The sequence below is a fragment of the Pristis pectinata genome, chromosome 3, assembly GCF_009764475.1.
Source record: "Pristis pectinata isolate sPriPec2 chromosome 3, sPriPec2.1.pri, whole genome shotgun sequence".
Classification (NCBI taxonomy): Eukaryota; Metazoa; Chordata; class Chondrichthyes; order Rhinopristiformes; family Pristidae; genus Pristis; species Pristis pectinata.
In genome coordinates, this window is record NC_067407.1 from 74,032,483 (window position 1) to 74,051,500 (window position 19,018).

The window sequence follows — 19,018 nt, forward strand, 5'->3', positions numbered from 1 at the left end:
TTCAATTGTGTAGCACTTTTTTTATGTATTATGCAACTCAATATCAACGGTCCCTGGAATGAAATGTGCTAGTGATCATATCTAGGTCATCTTGCAAGTCTGGAAATTCTGCCAGGCTCTATCTGACATGTAGCAGGCTCACAACTCTTTCATGAATTGTGCTGGGACACCCGTCCAGTGTGGCACCGGGCTAGGATGCCTTCATTTTTGGTGCCTCCCATTGGTACTGGACTGATCCAAAATCCCCCTCTTGGCTCAACCCCTGATATATAGCCTAACTGCCCCCCCCTCCGATCTGCCGCCCCACAACTGTGCAACCTCCCACTGAAAATATCGGTCTCTGATTGACCCACAGGCACGCTGTCAGTTTCACAATTTCTCTCCCCACTCCTCTTGCAACTGCCCAACAGCCAAGTCTTCCAATTTTCCTGACCCATTCCCAACTGTCAAGTTGCTGGTGTGCTAATTCATCCTCTACACCCTACTCCCAACAAGTACATTTCCCAAATTATGCGCTCTGACCTGCTTCTCCCCCACCCATTCAACAGGCCCAATCAGCCAACCACCAATCCCAGCATCTAGAAACAGCATCAGGTGGCAACTCAGGCATGTTGAGCTTTCAGCAGAGGGCTGATGATAGAAATGGTTCTTGGTGCCTTTCTGCTGTATCTATTTATTACATGACATGGGATGCCTTTAAATTTCCCAACAGTATCATTGAAAGACAAAGTAGGTGAACGTCAAAAAACTGCAAATGGAAATCTGAAAATGTTGGAAACACTCACAGGTCAGGCAGCATCTGCGGAGAAAGAAACAGAGTTAATGAGAACGTGACTTGAAACATTAGTTCTGTTTCTCCTTCCACAGGCGCTGCTGAGTGTTTCCTGCATTTTCTGATTTTATTTAACAATGTGCCTCTGTGAGGTTTTTAAAACATTGATGACAATTAGAAATATCAAGTATCACTGTCTCAATAGAGACGTTTCCATTTAAATACCTGCTAATCAAAATGTTTGCAGTTTTATGACATTATAATAAGCCATAGGTTTCAAAAAGGGAGGACAGTAGGTGGAGGAGGTTTCCTTGCCCATGTTTGACTTGATGCCATGAAATTTCACGGTGTCCGCCTCCTGTCCTTCCTCAGCTGATGAATTAATGCTTCTCCATGGAGAACAATACTTGGAAGAAGCACTGAAAGTCGTAAGGGCATAGAATGTACGCAGGCAGGAACAACTTTGAAGATGCATCTTGGCAGGTACTTGAATGAGCAGGGCATAGAGGGATACAGAATTAATGCAGGCAAGTGGGATTGGTATAGATAGACATGATGGTTGGCATTGAAGGGCCCGTTTCTATGCTGTGCAACTCTTCAATTCTAAGGTTAACACTAACACTCTTGCTTGATAACCCATCAACAACTCAAACCTTCACTTCCTCCACCAGTAGACCATTGTGGCTGCATGTACACTATCTTTAGAACGCATTGTAGCACCAAGGACTGCAAACACATGGGGAAACCTCCACCTGCAGGTTCCCCTCCACCCTCCCCTTCATTGTCCCTGGGTCTAAATGCTGGAACTCCCTCCCCAATAGTGTTGGGGGAGTACTCCCAACAGAAGGACCACAATAGTTCATTGACTTACCACCACCATCTTCTCAAGGGCAATCAGAGATGGTTAATAAATGCAGGTCTATCCGCTGACACCCAGATCCAATAAAAGATATAAAAAAAAGGCAACAGTCTAGAGCATGTAATCTTATTTCAGGAAGCATGTGGTAGCACTGGAGGGAGTACAGAGGAAATTTACTGCGGTGATAGGACTAGAAAATTTTAGCAATGAGTGATAATTGGCTAGTCTGGGGAACAGAAGAAGTCTGTTTATTTGACACATATCAGGACTGTGATAGAGCAGAAGGAAAGATCTACTTCCCCCAACAGTAAAATCAGTAAAATCTGGCATAAATTGAAGGAAATTCTTGGAAGGATTAGAGGGGAGTTGAGGAAATATTTTTCACTAAAAGGCTAACGGGGTCTGGAACACCCTACCTAAAACCCTCAATATGTTTCAAAAGTACTTGGATACGCATTTATGACTCTTAGAGGGCTTGGCAAGGTAGATGCAAAGGGAATGTTTCCCTTCTTGGGGGAGCGGAATCTAGAACTGAGGGGCATACTTTCAGAATAAGGAGTTGCCCACACGAGGTGGAGATGAGGAGGAATTTCTTCTCAGAGGACTAAGAGTATTTGGAACACTCTATCCCATTGGACAAAGTCATTGGACAAAGTCAAGACTGAGATGTTGCAAACTTTTGGTTGACGGTTATGGGAACAAGCAGGGACCAAGATCTTATTAAATGGTGCAGATGGCTTGAAGGACTGTAATGTACATAGCTACAGACCAAGGCTTGTAGGTCTCTTTTATCCAGACTAGGATCCAATGGCTAAACAGTTTCCTTCCAGTCCAAAGCTTTTATTATTTTATAAAGGGGAAAAATTAAAAATAATTTCAATTGCACAGGTTAGGGAGGTTTCCAGCACGCTTACAAATTATGTAAGAACTAATTCAATGTAGATGCCAAGATACAGTTCTTTCCCCTGAGAATAAAAGATGTTTTTTGCATGGATGGGTGGTGCTTGTGACATTATACGGCTGGCATACCGCTATAGGAAATGGGCTAATGAACCATTGGGTCTTTTCCTGTCTAAGCAACATTTTTGTGTGATCATATGGATTGCATTTCACTAACGTGCCAAGTTTTAAACATTGTTGTCTTGTTTTATTAAAAGCACCTTCCACAACTTCAGCATGTCTCAAAGCACTTTCAAGGTAATTAAGTATAATCAGTGTTGCAATGGAGTAAATTGTGACATTTAATTTGTATGCAGCAAGTTTCCACAAATAATTTTAATGATGCTGGTTGGGGATTTTTTGTTGGCAAGAGACCAAAGAGAACTCCCCACTCCTCTTGTTCTCAGTCAGTGAGCTATTACTGACACAGCTGACACTACTCCACAAATACGGTTTCTGAAGCCTGCACAACTTGTACTGGTCTCTCCTCAGAAGTAGGCCCCTGCAAAGGCAGAAATCAAGTTGGAACTCAATTCCACCCCCCACCCCCCACAGCAATATTTAGATTTGTTGACTTGTGGGACTCTACGCGGGTCAGTATCAAGAACTTCTCAACATGGATCACTGCCTACATGGCTAAAGAATGCAGCGAAAGCTGTCAGAATTCTTCCAATCTTACCTCATCCCAGCAACACATATCGTTCATTACCAGTAGGGTGACTGTATGATCTACTGTTAGCTCTTGGACACTCAGACCATTGTAGTGGCCTGACTTATCAACCAACTGGAAAAGACTGATGTTTGAACCTGGAATTCTCATCAGCATTCCCACTGACCCATCAGGATGTTTTAGTCAAAGTTTCAGCATTTTAAATGCTGATTATGAACCATAAGGAGGACTGTTTGATAAGCATTCCTTTGGGAGAGATATCTCTGGATGTCCAAGGAAAGAAAGCCTTGCATTGGGCTAGCCAGGTCGTGGGTTCAGATGACAGTTTAGGTATTCAAGTACAAACACCTAGGGTGGTGCACTCTTGGGGGAGCACTACTCTGTCAGAAGTGCTGTCTCTTGGATCAGACACCAAATTGATTCAGTGACTCCTCAATGCAGTACTGCTGGAGAGCTGCATAGTCAGATGAAGCATCTTGGTTACAAGATGATATCAAGGCCCCATCTGTCCTCTCAATGCTTTCACCCCAGTCTGTTCTCTAAGATGGATGCAGGGGAGTTATTCCTGGTGTCCTGGCCAATACTTATCCCTGAATCAACATTAGTAATATTATCTGGTTCACAGTGCCATCAGGGGGACTGACTGAGGGAACTTACTGGATGTTTCCTATTTTATAGTTATTACACCATTGACTCTAAAGCAGTTTGGAGGATTCTGAGGATGTGGAAAGTGGCACGTAAATATATTTCTGTTTATTTATATTGTGAATTTGGTGACATCCTCAAGTACCTATGGCCATTGAACACTTGTAAAGTGTAGTCACTGCTATCAAGTAAGAAATACGACTGTCAATTTTTATAAAGCACCAAACACAGCAACATAGGGTATATAAAGTTATACAACACTGAAACAGGCTCTTCAGCCCATCAAGGCCATCCTGACCGTCAATCACCCATTTACACTTATCCTATATTAATCCCATTTTTATTCTTCCAACATTGTCATTAATTCTTCCCAGATTCCACCACTCTCCTACCCATGGGGAGCAATTTACAGCGGCCAGATAACCTACTAACCCACATGTCTTTGGGATGTGGGTGGAAACCGGAGCATCAGAGGAAACCCATGCGGTCACAGGGAGAAAGTGCAAACTCCAGCAGCGGAGGTCATGATTGAACCCGGATCACTGGAGCCATGAGGCAACATCTCTACTAGCTGCACCACTATGATCAGCTATATAACTGCAACCAGACAAAATGGTCAGGAGACTGGGAAGAATTACTTGGCTCTCCTTAAAATGATGTTGTTGGCTATGGAGTGGAGCTTGGACCCACACGCAAGTGTGAGAGCCAAAGGTGAGTGTGATGAAGGCATAACTGGATTGAAGTTAACTTCAACACTTTCCCTTTACAATGGAAATAAATCCATACAAACCACCAACTCTTTACACCAATAGGTTTACATATCTACAGTATACGTGGCTATCAACTCAATAATCAATTATTAAATTCAATTGATCTACTGATGGTCTCTACTGAGATACTGAAGTACATTTGTTATCCCTGATATGTCCACTCCAAGTGCCCTCAGGTCTGGCAGATCCTGTTGACCATGCATCATCCACTCAGTTTTGGCTCTTCCATGCCTCCTGACCCCTGTCTTGACCCTTGCCATGCCTGCAACATTGGACACATCCTGTAACTCATCCTGTATCTCAACCACCATCTTCTTGGGTGTCATGTGCATGTACCAGTTGATCTTAAGTGAGTTTTTCCACTTCAGTTGCCCATCTTTGCCATGTCATTCCTGACTCTTTGTATTTCCACAATCTCCCCACCACTCCACCTTGCTGCTCCTCCGTGGCCTGGAGTTTGGAGAATTCTCAGGGTATCCCCCATCTGAAGCCATCTCTCCTGAACTCATCACTTGTGCCTACCCATCTGCCTCGTCTTCTTTTATTCCACCTACCCTTGCACGTTAGGCTGCACCAAACCCAACTGTGTACACCACTGGCAGTCCATTACTTTTTCAGCTGGGGAATACTGGTGGAGTGGGGGTGGATGGTCCTGTACTTAAGCAGAAACAATATGGCGATGACTTACATGCCACCCACACCCCATGTCCAATAACCATTGCTTCATTATTCCCTTCACTGTGCATCAGACTGGCCAGCTTCTTCATTACAGGCTGGTGGCATGGAGTCAGTAAGCTATGCAATTCCTACTTAAGTAGAAAAATGATCAATCTGTGTTGACCTTTACAATGGAAATACAATGTGGACCATTGTCAGAAATGCACTTCTGCAGTTGAAACCTCATGGCTTGCAAAAACTGATCACAAACCCTCAATGGTCTATAACCTAAAAAGAATATACTTGCAATTGAGGGAATGAAATGAAGAATCTCTAAACTGGTTCATGGGATGGTGGGTTTGAGTTAGAAGACCATGCTTGTATTCTCCAGTGTTTAGAAGAAAGAAAGGAGATCTCACTGAAACTTACAAAATTCCTACAGGTGTATGACTGTCTGGATTCATGGAAAGTACTCCCTTGGCTGAAGAGTTTAGAATTCATGGTCTCAGAATAAGGGGTAAGTCATTGAGAACTGAAGTGAGAAATTTCTTCACTCAAAGGGCGGTGAATCTTTGAAATTCTCCATCCTAGAGGGCTGTGGAGATTCCATCACTGAGTTCATTCAAAACTGGATTGATAGATTTCTGGATACTAAGGGAATGGAGAGATATGGGGATAATGCAGGAAAATGGTGTTGAAGTAGAAGCTCAGCCATGATCTTCCTGAATGGTGGAGCAGACTCAAAGGGCCAGATGGCCTATTCCTGCTCCTAATTCTTACGTTCTTACATTCTTCTGGCATAGAAGTGCAAGACTCAAACAGCAATACTTCTGATCACTCTGGGTGGCCATGAGACAGTAGGAGGAAAGTGTTCAACAGAAGGTTGAGTTGACCAACTCTAGGGCGTACCAGAGCAGTGGGCAGCTATGGCCCGCGCACACAGCAGGACTTCACTAGACCTTTAATGTCCCGATTAACCCCGGGTCGGTACACCTTTGATATTGGCACTTGTAGGTCACATTCTCCAGAGGGTCTGCTGCTTACACTCACTCACAGCTTGATCCACTCTACAAGGAATGTTAATAAAGTAAACAAAAATCAATGAACTGCAGATGCTGGAAATTTGAAATAAAAACAGAAATTGTTGGAAACATTCAACTGGTCAAGCAGCATTTGTGGCAACAGAAACAGTTAATGTTGCAGGTCTGGGATCCTTTATCAGAACTCAGAGGGTGGTGAATCTTTAGAATTCTCTACCCTGGAGGGCTGTGGGGATGTATTCATACACCTGCCTCAAAGGTATATCAGTGCAGGTGACTTTTTCAATCCCATTAGCTGAAAAGATATACTGTACATATCAGAAAATCCTCATCAATATCTGGCAATTGAACACAAAATAACTGTTGCCTCCTCATAAGGCAGCCATGTCACCACATCTCCTCTGGCACCTTGTTTTGATGTGCAGTATCTGACTGACTGAGAGGTCCAGGGGTGACAACAAGACGACCATCACTGCAGTCCTGATGTCACCCTCAATGGAATGGCCAACCCTGGTCCAAAAATACCACCACAGTGCTTTGTGGTCTGTGACCAGAAAGAAATGCCCACAAATCATAAACCGCTGAAATCAAGTAACCTCAAGAACGATGGCCAGAGCTTCTTTTATAGCATGCATCGTTTGTTTCACTACCAGTGAAGGTGTGGGCAGTGTTTACTGTGGTAGTTTGTGGCCTGATTCCATTACACAGGAAGTGTCTGCACCCACCCCATGGCTGGAGGCATCACCCGACTTATAATAGCTTTCATAAGTCATAATGACCAGGAAAAATCCACAGCTAAGTTTTGTTCTTGATGCTTTACAGGTCCTCTGCTGCTCTTCACTCCAGAGCCAGAGCTCCCCCTTGTGTAACGACTGGTGAACGATTTCAGTGAGGCAGCCAAACTTGGTAGGAACCTCAAGTAATACTGAAGCACTCTGAGGAAGGAACAAAGCTCAGTAACTTCTGTTGGATCTCCACATCACCACAAGGTTTCAACTCTTCCTCGTCCTTTCTGGGTGCTAGTTGGATAACCGTGCACTGCATAGATGCTCACTTATTCCGTTTCAGCTGTTCACTGCACTACAGTAACCTGCAGTATGCTGTTCAATCTGTGTGGGGACGTGGCTATCATCTTGATTACACAGACAGGATTCCTTCCAGTATTTTTATCCATTATGGACTGAAATGTCTTTGGGGCTGACTTAACTCTGCACAGTCTTCTTCTTCTGAGGCAGTTCCATGGGAAGGAGGATGACTTGCTACCATGCAGTTCTGTGGGTTCTGAGGTGACTGATGAGGCTAATGTGGGAGCCACAGACACTTCCTCAGATGGTGCAGGAGGTCCCTGACTAGGCTGCTGACTGGGTAGTCTTTTAAACTGCTTCTACCATTTACACAAGGCTTCTATATGCTCAGTATCATTCTGAATGCTCCTTCTCCACTTCGAGCAGTCATGGGCCAGGGATGTTATATCTCTTCAAGAAAGCTTTCAGCTCATTCTTGAATCTTTTCCTACATATGTCTGGTAACCTTCTCCCATGACAGAGGTTGGAAAAGAGTGTCCGTTTGGAATTTGGTGTCCGGCATGTGAACGAGGTGGCCTATCCAACATAGCTGAGTGTAACTCGGACCTCAGTATTGAGGATGTTGACCGGGGATTGGGCATCAGTGTACCTTCTCTTATCCTTCCAGTGAACTTGGAGGGTTCTGTGGAGATAGCAATGATGGTATCTTTCCATTCTCTGTTGGTATCTGCTATAGGTGATGAAGGTCTCAGAAGTATATAGGAGGGCAGGAGTCACAACTGCCCAGAAGATCATGGGCTTTGTACCAGGTAAGAGTTCTTGATCTTTAAATACCCTTTTCCTCAAATGACCAAGGGCTGTGCTGACACGAAGAAAGTGATGGTGGATTTACTCATCCACGTCTTCATTGAAAGGTGGCTTTTGATATACAAGAAGTGGTTACATTTTGCAGGGTCTCACTGTGAACCTTTATTGTTGGAAGGAACCGGGGTGCAGCAGGGGCAGGTTGGTAGAGGACCTTTGCCTTGTGGATGTTGACTGTAAAAACCATTCTCTCACAAGCTTCAATGAAAGAGTCATTGAAAGCTTGGAGCTCAGCCTCCAAGTGAGCTCAAACTGAAGTACTGTTTGCAAGTTGGGATGTCCTTGGTTCAGGAGTGTAGTCCCCAGTAAAAGTTTCCCATTTGCTCTGAAGATAATCTCCACTCCTGCAGGAAGTTTGTTGGAGATAAAGTACAATACTGTGGCAAGAAAGAATGGAATAAAAGAGTTGGGACAATGAGCAGCCTTACTTGACTGAACAATTGCTGACGTGTGTGTCCATTAGCTAGTGGTCCACACCATGTCAACTTTATCATCACGGGATGAGTATTTATCGTAACCTTGACCATGTAATTAGTGCAGAGCCTCTGCCTGTGTCTATGAAGGTGAATGCACCAATAGACCATTGGACACACTGATGTCATATGGCACTCAGTGTGAAATTTATACCATTTCATTCCTCACTTGTTTTTTTCGATGCATCACTTCACAAAGCTTAATATTACATTTAGCTGTTATTTGACTATTGTTAACAATGATTTCATACAGCCATCACACTCCTTCCCAATGGGTTATTGAGCAGGAATGGGTAATATTACTTTTAAATATGACACTATCACTGCAGTATTTTTTTCATGTTTAAGACATAGTATCACAGAAAATTTAGGACACAGAAGGAGGCCATTCAGCCCATAAAGTCCATATTGGTTGGAAAGACCTACCCAGCCTTACCCCATCTTCCAGCACTGGTTCACAGTCCTACAGGTCATGGTTCCTCAAGCACACGTATGCATCCAAATAAATGTGGTGAGAGTTTCTGCCTCTTCCACCCTCTCAGGCATTGAATTTCTGACCCTTCCTGCCCCCAGGTGAAAAATATTTTCTCATCCCCTTAATCCTCCTACCAGTTACTGGTTTTTGACTCCTATGCTACAGGAAATAGGTCCTTCCAATTGCTTCTATCTAGGTCCCTCATAATTTTAAATATATTTAAAGAACTCCGTAAGCCTCCTCTGTCACAAAGAAAACAACTTCAGCCTGTCCAGTCTTTCCTCAATTACAATTTTCCGCTCCCAGCAACAACCTTGGAAATCTCCCTTGCACCCTCTCCAGAGCAGTCACATCTTTCCTATAATGTGGTGACGAGAATTGTATGCAGAGCTCAAACTGTGGTCTAACAAGAATCCCATATAGCTTCTTAAACGTTGTACTGAGCTGTCAAGTTACCATAAGGGTTGGTGGATATGTAGTCTAGAGTCCCTTTGTTCCTCATCATCTCTCACTATCCTCCCAAGTGCCTTGTTGCACCTTCCAAGTGTCTCACCTCACACTGCTCTGGATTAAATTTCATTTGCCACTTCACTACCCAACTGACCAGACGATCTATATCCTCCTGCAATCTGGAACTTTTCTCCTCATTCTCAACCACACAAATAAATTTTGTATTATTTGCAAACTTCCTCTTACATTCCCCCTACATTTAAGTCTGAATCATTAATATACTGTATATTGCAAAAAGCAAGGGATAGAGCACTGAGCCCTAATGACTTCCTGGTCACAAGAACACCCTTCATCAATTCCCCTTTGCTTCATGCCAGTCTTAGATTCAATTTGAACCTCCCCCTTGGATCCCATGGGCTTTCACTTTTGGCCAGCCTGTCGTGTGGAACTTTGTCATAAGCTTTGTTAAAATCTATGTAAATTACATGAAATGCACAACTCTCATTGGCCCTCCTAAAAATTTTCATTCAAGTTAGTCAGACATAACTTTATCCAAACAAATCCATGCTGACTGCTCCTCATTATTCTGTGCCTTTCTAAATGAAGGTCTATGCAATCCCTTAGAGTGGATTCCAATAATTTTCTCAACAACTGGTTTGTACCTTTCTCTCCTTTTAAATAATAGTATAACGTTGGTAGTCCTCCAAGCCTCTGGCATAACTCCTGTAGTGAAAAATAATGCTTCACAGTGAAGGAGCACGCAATGGGCAGAGAGACAGACCCCAGACGTAGAGATGTCCTTGTTGAGGAGGTGGAGAGGCAAAGGGAGGTGCTCTCCACTGGAGATGCCAGGAGGCTACATTGCCTGCACTGAAATGAAATGGTACTGGCAGCAGGTCACCACTGCTCCAATACTCACGTATACCTCACATTCACTCAGCTATTCCTTTATGGGAGCCATTTCCTTTAAACAAGATGAGAGATGCTTACTAACAATTTTCCCTCTGTATTGCAGAATAAGCTGGCTAGGAGTTGGTGCCTGGCATTGGAAATTGGGAGGGGGACACTTCCAGTCCAGGCAGCAGACTTGCCAAGTGAGGGTGTACCTATAACTATGGGCTCTACTGCCATGAAGCCAGCAACCAATGAGAAATCTGAAATAAGAGGGGACAAGAGCATATCAACGTGCTCTTTCACACTGCTAATCCTACTATATTTTCTGCCACAAACCTTGGTATCCTGCATGCTATTCTACTAACCACTGTACCATCATATTGCCCTTTTCCCCAAATGCAACTTATTTCTAGATTGATTCTACAAACGCAGTGGTCAAAAAATTGTGAGACCTGACAGCCAGACTGTGAACTGTGAGTTGGGATGTGTGCCGCAGTGATACTTCTGACACCGTGCATTCTCAGGGAGATGCAGTATAGAAAAGGCTGGAAGGCACCAAGTGACAACATTAAATTGAGTTATTGCCATGGCTGCTCTAAACCAACCACTGCCAGATGTACCAGTAGAAGCAGAGCTGGAGGGCTGCTTGACAAGAATACCAAGCAGTTCTTGGGTGATTGAAGCAACAAAGCTAGAGGCCAGCCAACTGATTTAGTTCCAACAAGCTGATAATCCTCCAGAATAATGAGGTCTGCCCATGGGTTGTCCAATTCTGGGCACCACACTTCAGGAGAAAGTAAAGAACCTGGATACTTACACAGGATATTTACCGGGATATCATGGGGGTAAGCTCCACAGTTGCATGGAGATATTGGAGAAGCTGGATTCATTCTTGTCACAGAAAAAGAGAGATTCAACAGACAGGCTTTGATAGAATGGACTGAGCGAGACTGTTTCCTCTGGCATGAAGGTCAGGAAACAGAGGGCATGGATTTAAAATCACAGGCAAAATTTATGTGGGAATTTAAGAGAATTGTTTATACAGGAGTTATACACACAAGAACACAAGGAACTAGGAGCAGGAGTAGGCTACCAAGCCGTTCAACCTCTTCCACCATTCAATATTACCATGGCTGATCTATGCTGTCCTCAGCTCCTTTTCTGTACCAGCGCTCCATAATTGCTAATTGGTTTATTATTGTCACATATAGCGAGATACAGTGAAAAGCTTTTGTTTGCATGCCATCCATACAGATCATTCCACACATAAATACATTGAGGTTGTACAAAAGGAAAAAAATCAAAATGCAGAGTATAGTGTTACAGTTACAGAGTAAGTGCAGTGAAGGTAGACAAATAAAGTGCAAGATAGATTGAGAGATCAAAAATTCATCTTTAGCATATAAGGGGTCTGTTCAAGAGTCTGATAACAGCGAGTTAGAAGCTGTCCTTGAGCCTGATGGTACGTGTTCTCAAGCTTTTGTATCTTCTGTCCAATGGGAGAGGGGAGAAGGAAGAATGACTGGGGTGGGGGGGTCCTTGATTATGTTGGCTGCTTTTCATGAGGGAGTGGGAAATGTAGATGGAGTCAACGGAGCAGAAGCTGGTTTGCGCCATGTACTGGGCTGCATTCACAACGCTCTGCAATTTCCTGCGGTTTTGAGCAGAGCAGTTGCATGCCAAGATGTGATGCATCTGGATATGATGCTTTCTATGGTGCATTGATAAACATTGGTAAGAGTCATCGGGGACGTGCTGAATTTCCTTAGCCTTCTGAGGAGGTAGAGGTGCTGGTGAGCTTTCTTGGCCATAATGTCCACATGGTTAGACCAGGACAAATTGTTGGTTATATTTACACCTAGGAACTTGAAGCTCTCAGCCATCTCCTCCTCAGAACTATTGATACAGACAGGGGTGTGTACTCTGCCGCTTCCTGAGGTCAATAACCAGTTCTTTTGTTATGCTAACCTTTAATTTTTCAATCTTCACATAATTATCTATCTCCACCTTAAACATATCTAATGATTTGGCCTCCATCATCCTCCGGAACAGAAAATTCCAGAGATTCACCACCCTCTGAGGGAAGGAATTTCTACACCCCTCAGTTTTAAATAATTGGCCCCTTATTCTGCAGCTATCTCCCCTTGTTTGTGACTCTCCCACTAGTGAGAACATCTCAATATCTATCCAGTTAATCCCCCTTAGGATCTTATATATTTGAATAAGTAACTCCAAAGTATACAGACCAAAACTGTCTAACCGCTCTTGATAACTGCCTCATCCCAAGAATTAACTTGGTGAATTTCCTTTGGACTGCCTCCAATGCTACCATATTCTTTTTTATAAAAGGGGAACAAAACTGTGCAAAATATTCCAGATGTGGCCTCTGTACAACTCTAATAAAACTTCTCTGTTCTTAAATACTAACCTCTTCGCAATAAGAGCTTTTATGATGCAGAATTCATTGACTGAAAGGATGTTTAAGCAAATTTAATAGGAACTTTCAAATGGGAATTGGATCTCCATTTGTAAAGGAGACAATTCCAAGGCTTTTGGGAAAGAGACGATTCAGGTAAGATAAGATTTCTTTATTAGTCACATGTATATCGAAACACACAGTGAAATGCATCCTTTTGTGTAGTGTTCTGGGGGCAGCCCACAAGTGTTGCCACACTTCCGGCACCAACATAGCATGCCCACAACTTCCTAACCTGTACACCTTTGGAACGTGGGAGGTAACTGGAGCACCCAGAGGAAACCCACGCAAGCACGGGGAGAACGTACAAACTCCTTACAGACAGAGGCCAGAATTGAACTTGGGTCGCTGGCGCTGTAAAGCATTATGCTAACCGTTACATTGCCATGCATGATATGGTCTCCTTCAAGGGCATAATCTGATTTCAACAGTTAGATGATGTTTATTAACCATTCAAGAAATGTTGTTATAGCTTTATAACATTTAAACTCCCTAATTGTACTTTTAACTTTCTACTCCACTCTCTGCTATTTGTTATCATATTGTCTGGAAATAAGAGTCATAGATTCATAGATTTGTACAGCACAGAAGCAGCCCTTCGACCCACCAGGTCCATGACGACCTTTTGCCCATCTACACTGATCCCATTTGCCCACATTGGGACCGTATCCTACTATGCCTTGCCTATTTAAGTGGCTGTCTAAATGCCTCTGAAATGTAGTAATTATATCTGATTTCACCACCTCCCCTGGCAGCGAGTTCCCTCAACCGCTCTCTGTGTAAAAAAATTACCCCTAAGATTCCCTTTAAAGTCCCTATTCATCAGCTTAAACCTATGCCCTCAGATTTTGACTATCTACCCTGTCTATGACTCTCATAATCTTGTAAAATTCTATCAGATCACACCTCAGCTTCTTTTGCTGTCCATACAATCTCTGCCCATAACTAAAGTCCTCTGACCCAGACAATATCCCGATGAATATCCTTTGCACTCTCCCCAGTGCAATCACATCATTCCTAAAGTGTGGTGACCAGAACTGTTCACAATACTCCAAGTGTGGTCTCACTAGTGTTTTGTAAAGTTGCAACATTATGTCCCAACCTTTATATTCTATGGCCTGACCTATGAAGACAAGAATGCTACATGACTTCTTCATCGTCCTATCCACCAGTGTTGCCATTTTTGTGGAGCTATGGACTTGTCTCTCTGTTCTTCAATTTTCCTTGTGCCCTATCATTTATATCCTACCCCAACTTAACTTCCCAAAATGTGTCACCTCACATCTTATAAGAATATAAGGTTTTTATAGAAGCAAGAAAAATCTATTTGCCCCATTTCAATAGATGATTCCTACCTGCTCATTCTCACCACTGGAAACCACAGTGCAGGACCCTATTACATAAACATAGCCATCATATTCAGAATCTTACACGTACGCAATAGAATTATTTCTTGTTTAGGAGAAACCCCTGATGAATATTCTGCAGTTACAGCTTCAGGAAGAATTTGAAAAGGTGTTGATTTTCCACAAAGCCTCTTTCTTACCTGCTGGCTCACGGCAGCTGCTGTAACGTGGAGCCTGCTGCACTCCCCCTCGTGGTACTCTTCCTTGCACTCACGGCAGAAAACAAACTGAAAGGCAAAATGTACAGTATGAAGCAGGTGGAAGTAGTTCAAATGGTTGTAAGATGGAGAAACATTTAACTCTGTGCTCTAGGTGATTGCATTGTTTTGGGAATACTTTCCCATGGCTTAGATGCTGGTACGCCCACCCCTTTGAGTCAGAGAAACAAAATTTTTCAAGTCCCATTCCAGAAACTTGAAAAATTTATATTGGTGCAGTAGCATGGATCTGAGGTGAAGGGTCCCAAGTGAAGGTAGTTGGATTTCCTAATATAACTTTAATTTCACCCCTCCCCCTGTGCCCCCCCAACCAAGAGGACACAAGGAAAAAAAATAGCATTATTACAATTATTAAGTCACTAAGAACAGCTCAGCCCATTCAGCTTCCACTCCTTAATTGAATCTGAAGGAACAATTTAGAAACTTTCATCTTCAATTTGTGTTGACGTCAGGTCATGTTCTGTTGCTCCAGCAGAATCAAATTTGTTGTTATTTGCTTAAGTGAGTCCATTTTCACTGTTTGTGCACCTTATAGCCAAGCTGTACATAAAACTAAGATGACCTTGAACTCTGTAGCCCGATCCTGATTTGCTCCTGGTCCTGTCCAATCAGCAGCCATACTTGCTGGCCCACATCATTTCCTCTGTCACCAAGCCACAGTTTTAAAATTCTCATCCTTCACTTCAAACCCCTCTGTGGCCTTACCCTTCCTCTAATCTCTGCCAGTCCTACAACCCTCACAAATCTCTGCTCCCCACCAATTCTGTCCTCACTATAATCATTCAGTCACTGGTGGCTGGGACTTCTGCTGTTCCGGAATTCCCTCCCTAATCCAAGCAATGATTGTGATGTTCTAATATCTCCTCCTGTGACTTTGAGTCAAATAATATTTATTCATGCTCTGTGAAATACCTTGGTGCATTTTACATTGTCAACATGCATTAGTTGGTGTTCTTGTTTTACTTTTATGTTTGATTGTGTTTCATCATTTCCTTCTTTTATATCAGCTCAGTTTCCGATCCGATAATCCTTGCCCCATTAAAAGATGTTACATCAAACTATACTATCTCTGCTAAAACTGGAACTTCTGGAACTACTCAGCAGGTCAAGAAGTGTCTGGGGAAAGAAAAAGAGCTAATATTTCAGGTTAAAGACCTTGCATCAGATCTGGGAAAGAGAGAAAAATTAATTTTGTAGAGAAAGAGGGTAAGTGATGGATAGGGAAAAGGGAATATCGCTAATCTTTTATACTTCTCATGAATTTCTTTTTTCAATTCAAGTTAACTATGGTTTGTATAATCTACAGCTTCTTCACACTGAGGGTGGTGCGTATTTGGAATGAGCTGCCAGAAATAGTGGTTGAGGCGGGCACATTAGCAACAGCTAAAAGCCATCTAGACAAGTACATGGATTGGAGAGGTTTAGGGGGCTATGGGCCAAACGTGGGCAGATGGGACTAGCTCGCCGGGCAGCACAGTTGGGCCAAAGGGCCTATTTCCATGCTGTATGTCTGTATTTGACATCACCTTTTTGATTTTACATTTAATTACTATTTATATAAATTCTAGAACTGTATTTGCCATATTTTTTGTTGGTATTGATACATTCACTGTTAAAAATTATTGTAGCCACATCTCCAAACTTCCCTGTCCATCAACTGTTAAAAATCTTGCTGGCTATCCTACTCTTTATATGTGCCTTTATTTTAAATGATAATTAAAAAGTTCTTCAACAATTCTGAGACTTTGCATTTCCAAGGCATTGAAGAAATTTGCTGCTCTTGCTGCCACCTGGTGTCTGAAATACACACCAATGGATGATGGGTGTATCGATATAAGAACAATTTCTATCCAGCACGCAGACCTCTGTGTATGCTTGTGGGGTACATGTACATTGTCACTTCCTGCTCCTTTTGAAGTCTGTCTTTTGGGAAAATATAGCTGTCCAGAGAGTCTGACGGGTAATTCTGGAGTAGTTTTTGACTTATGTGAGATTGGAAGGGTTAGAGTTGGGAGTGTTGATATTAGGAAGGAGATTAAAAGTTCTGTTGTTGGCAAACTGACGAGAAAGGAGTGGGGTTGGGAATGTTGACATCAGGATTGGATATGTCAGCATTAGGACTAAGACTGAAGGATGCGATTGATGTTTTGTTAGATTAATGGTATTTTTAAGAGTTCCTGCCAGATACTAAATTAAGTGGTTTAAAAGAGTGAAAATATCTTCACCTTACGTGAATGTAATGGCAAATCTATTTGTGGTTACTGCTAATGAATTTGGATTTCATGAATTCAAGGAAAGAAAATGACTATCAGACACAAATTTGATCAATAAATATATACTGTAAACGGCACAAAGTGTAAAAGATGTAACTACATTCTTTCAGTAAATGAGAGCATTGCATTGAAAATATTCAAAGGTGAGAAAGTATTTATTTGCTGGTTCAAAAATGGCATGATACTCCAGGTGTGTGAGAACATCTGGAGTGAGTGTATCTCATTGAGTCTCTGGACAGGACTTCTCCAGAATATTTACAAAACACAGGGAACTCCAGAATTACCCATCAGCCTCTCTGGACAAGGTGTAACCATACAGCTACATTTTCCCGGGAGACAGAATTCAAAAGGAGCAGAGAGTGATTGATGGGAAAGGCTGATGCCACTGAGTTGCTCAGTGATAGAAAGTTTGGAATTTACTGAAGCATTTTTAAGTTGCTGAGATGGCAAATTAATATTCATGGGCAGGTGGATGGGAAAGTGACAGTATAAATATCCCCCAAAGCATGCACGGAGATCTGCGCACTGCATAGAAATTGCTCTTCTACCAGGACAGTATACCCGTCATCCAGTAGTTGTATGTTTCAGACACCAGGTGGCAGCAAGAGCAGCAAATTTCTTTGATGCCCAGAAAATGCAGTCTCAGAATTGTTGAAGAACTTCACACATTGTTTCCCTAATATTTAAAATAAAGGCATATTTTTTAGATAGCTCATGATAATAGAAATACATTTTACTGCGAAGTGTACTCATGACTGAGAACAGCTATACTCCTAAATTGTAAGCATGTAAGAAACAGGAAGAGACCACACAGACCCTCATTCACTGAGATCATGGTTGATGTGATCCAAGCCTCAGCTCCACTTTTGTGCCTGTTCTCCATAATCCTTGATTCCCCTGAGAAAAAGCAGTTTTGCAGCAGTTAGTGCTGCTGCTTCACAGCTCCGGGGACTAGGTTTTCATCCTGGTGCTGTCTGTGTGGAGTTTGCCCATTTCCCCCCATGACTGTGTGGGTTTCCTACTGGTGCTCCAGTTTCCTCCCATGTACCAAACATGTGTGGGCTGGTTAACTGATTCTGGTTAATTATCCTGGGTAGCTGAAAGAATCAATGGGGAATTGATAGGAAGGTAAGAGTGAGGTGCAGAGTTTCAGGTGAGAAATGGAACTCATGGGATTGGTCTGTGGGGAGCTGCCATGGGCCCAATGGGATGAGCGGTCTCCTTCTGTAATTTCTCACCTTTGAATACATTCAATGGCTCTGCCTCTGCAGCTCTCTGGAGAAGAGAATTCCAAAGATTCACAACTCTCTGAGAGAAGAAATTCTTCCTCATCTCTGCCTTAAATAGGCAATCCAATAGTCTGCAATTATGTCCTTGGTTCTACATTGTCCCACAGAAGGAAACAGAGTGAAGCCTCTCAGAATCTCTCGTGTTCCAATAATACCATCTCTCATTCTTCCAAGGTCCATTGTGTATAGGCCCAACATACTCAACCTTTCCTCATACGATGTCTCCTTCATCCTTGGAATCAACCCAGTGAGTCCCTCCATAAATAGGGAGACTAAAACCATAGTACTGCAGGTGCATGAAAAGTTGCATGAAAACATCCCTCCATACCCCTTGTGATAACGGTTAACATTGCATTTCAATTCCTAATTAGTTGCTGTACCTTCCTGCTACCTCTTTGTGTACCAGTACAAGGACACCCAGATTCTACTGTACAGTAGCATTCCATCATCTCTTTCCATTTAAACCACATTCTGCTTTTCTATAATGAATAAAACGTGAAAGGCTCAGCAGGTCAAGCAGCATCTCCAGAGAGAGAACTTGAGTTAAAGTTTCAGACTGATATATCTGTGAAAAGTTGGAAATATAACATGCTTCGCAGAAAGTTGGGAGGGGCCGAAGGACAAAAAGGAAAGGTCTGTGATATTACTGGAGACCTGGAGGGAATGAATGACACAAGTACCGGTGGTGATCATCTAAAGCATGTAGTGAAAGCTTGTGAATAATGAAATGTGTTTCTGGGAATGTCAGTCTGAAATTACCAAAAGAAGTGAAAGAAAATAAAGTGAATGCTGGAAATGTGAGATCTGCTTTCTTGTTCTTCCT

The 19,018-nt window shown here is 42.6% G+C and overlaps 1 protein-coding gene across 4 annotated transcripts in view; it reads right to left on the reverse strand.

The window, feature by feature from the left end:
* Nucleotides 1-19,018, reverse strand: part of prkn (parkin RBR E3 ubiquitin protein ligase) — an 821,190-nt gene that overhangs the window by 39,891 nt on the left and 762,281 nt on the right. For all 4 annotated transcript variants that reach the window (XM_052012206.1, XM_052012205.1, XM_052012204.1 and 1 more), the window contains one exon: nucleotides 14,556-14,642. In XM_052012206.1, coding sequence (XP_051868166.1) covers nucleotides 14,556-14,642 — 87 coding nt within the window. The remainder of the gene's footprint in view (nucleotides 1-14,555; nucleotides 14,643-19,018) is intronic.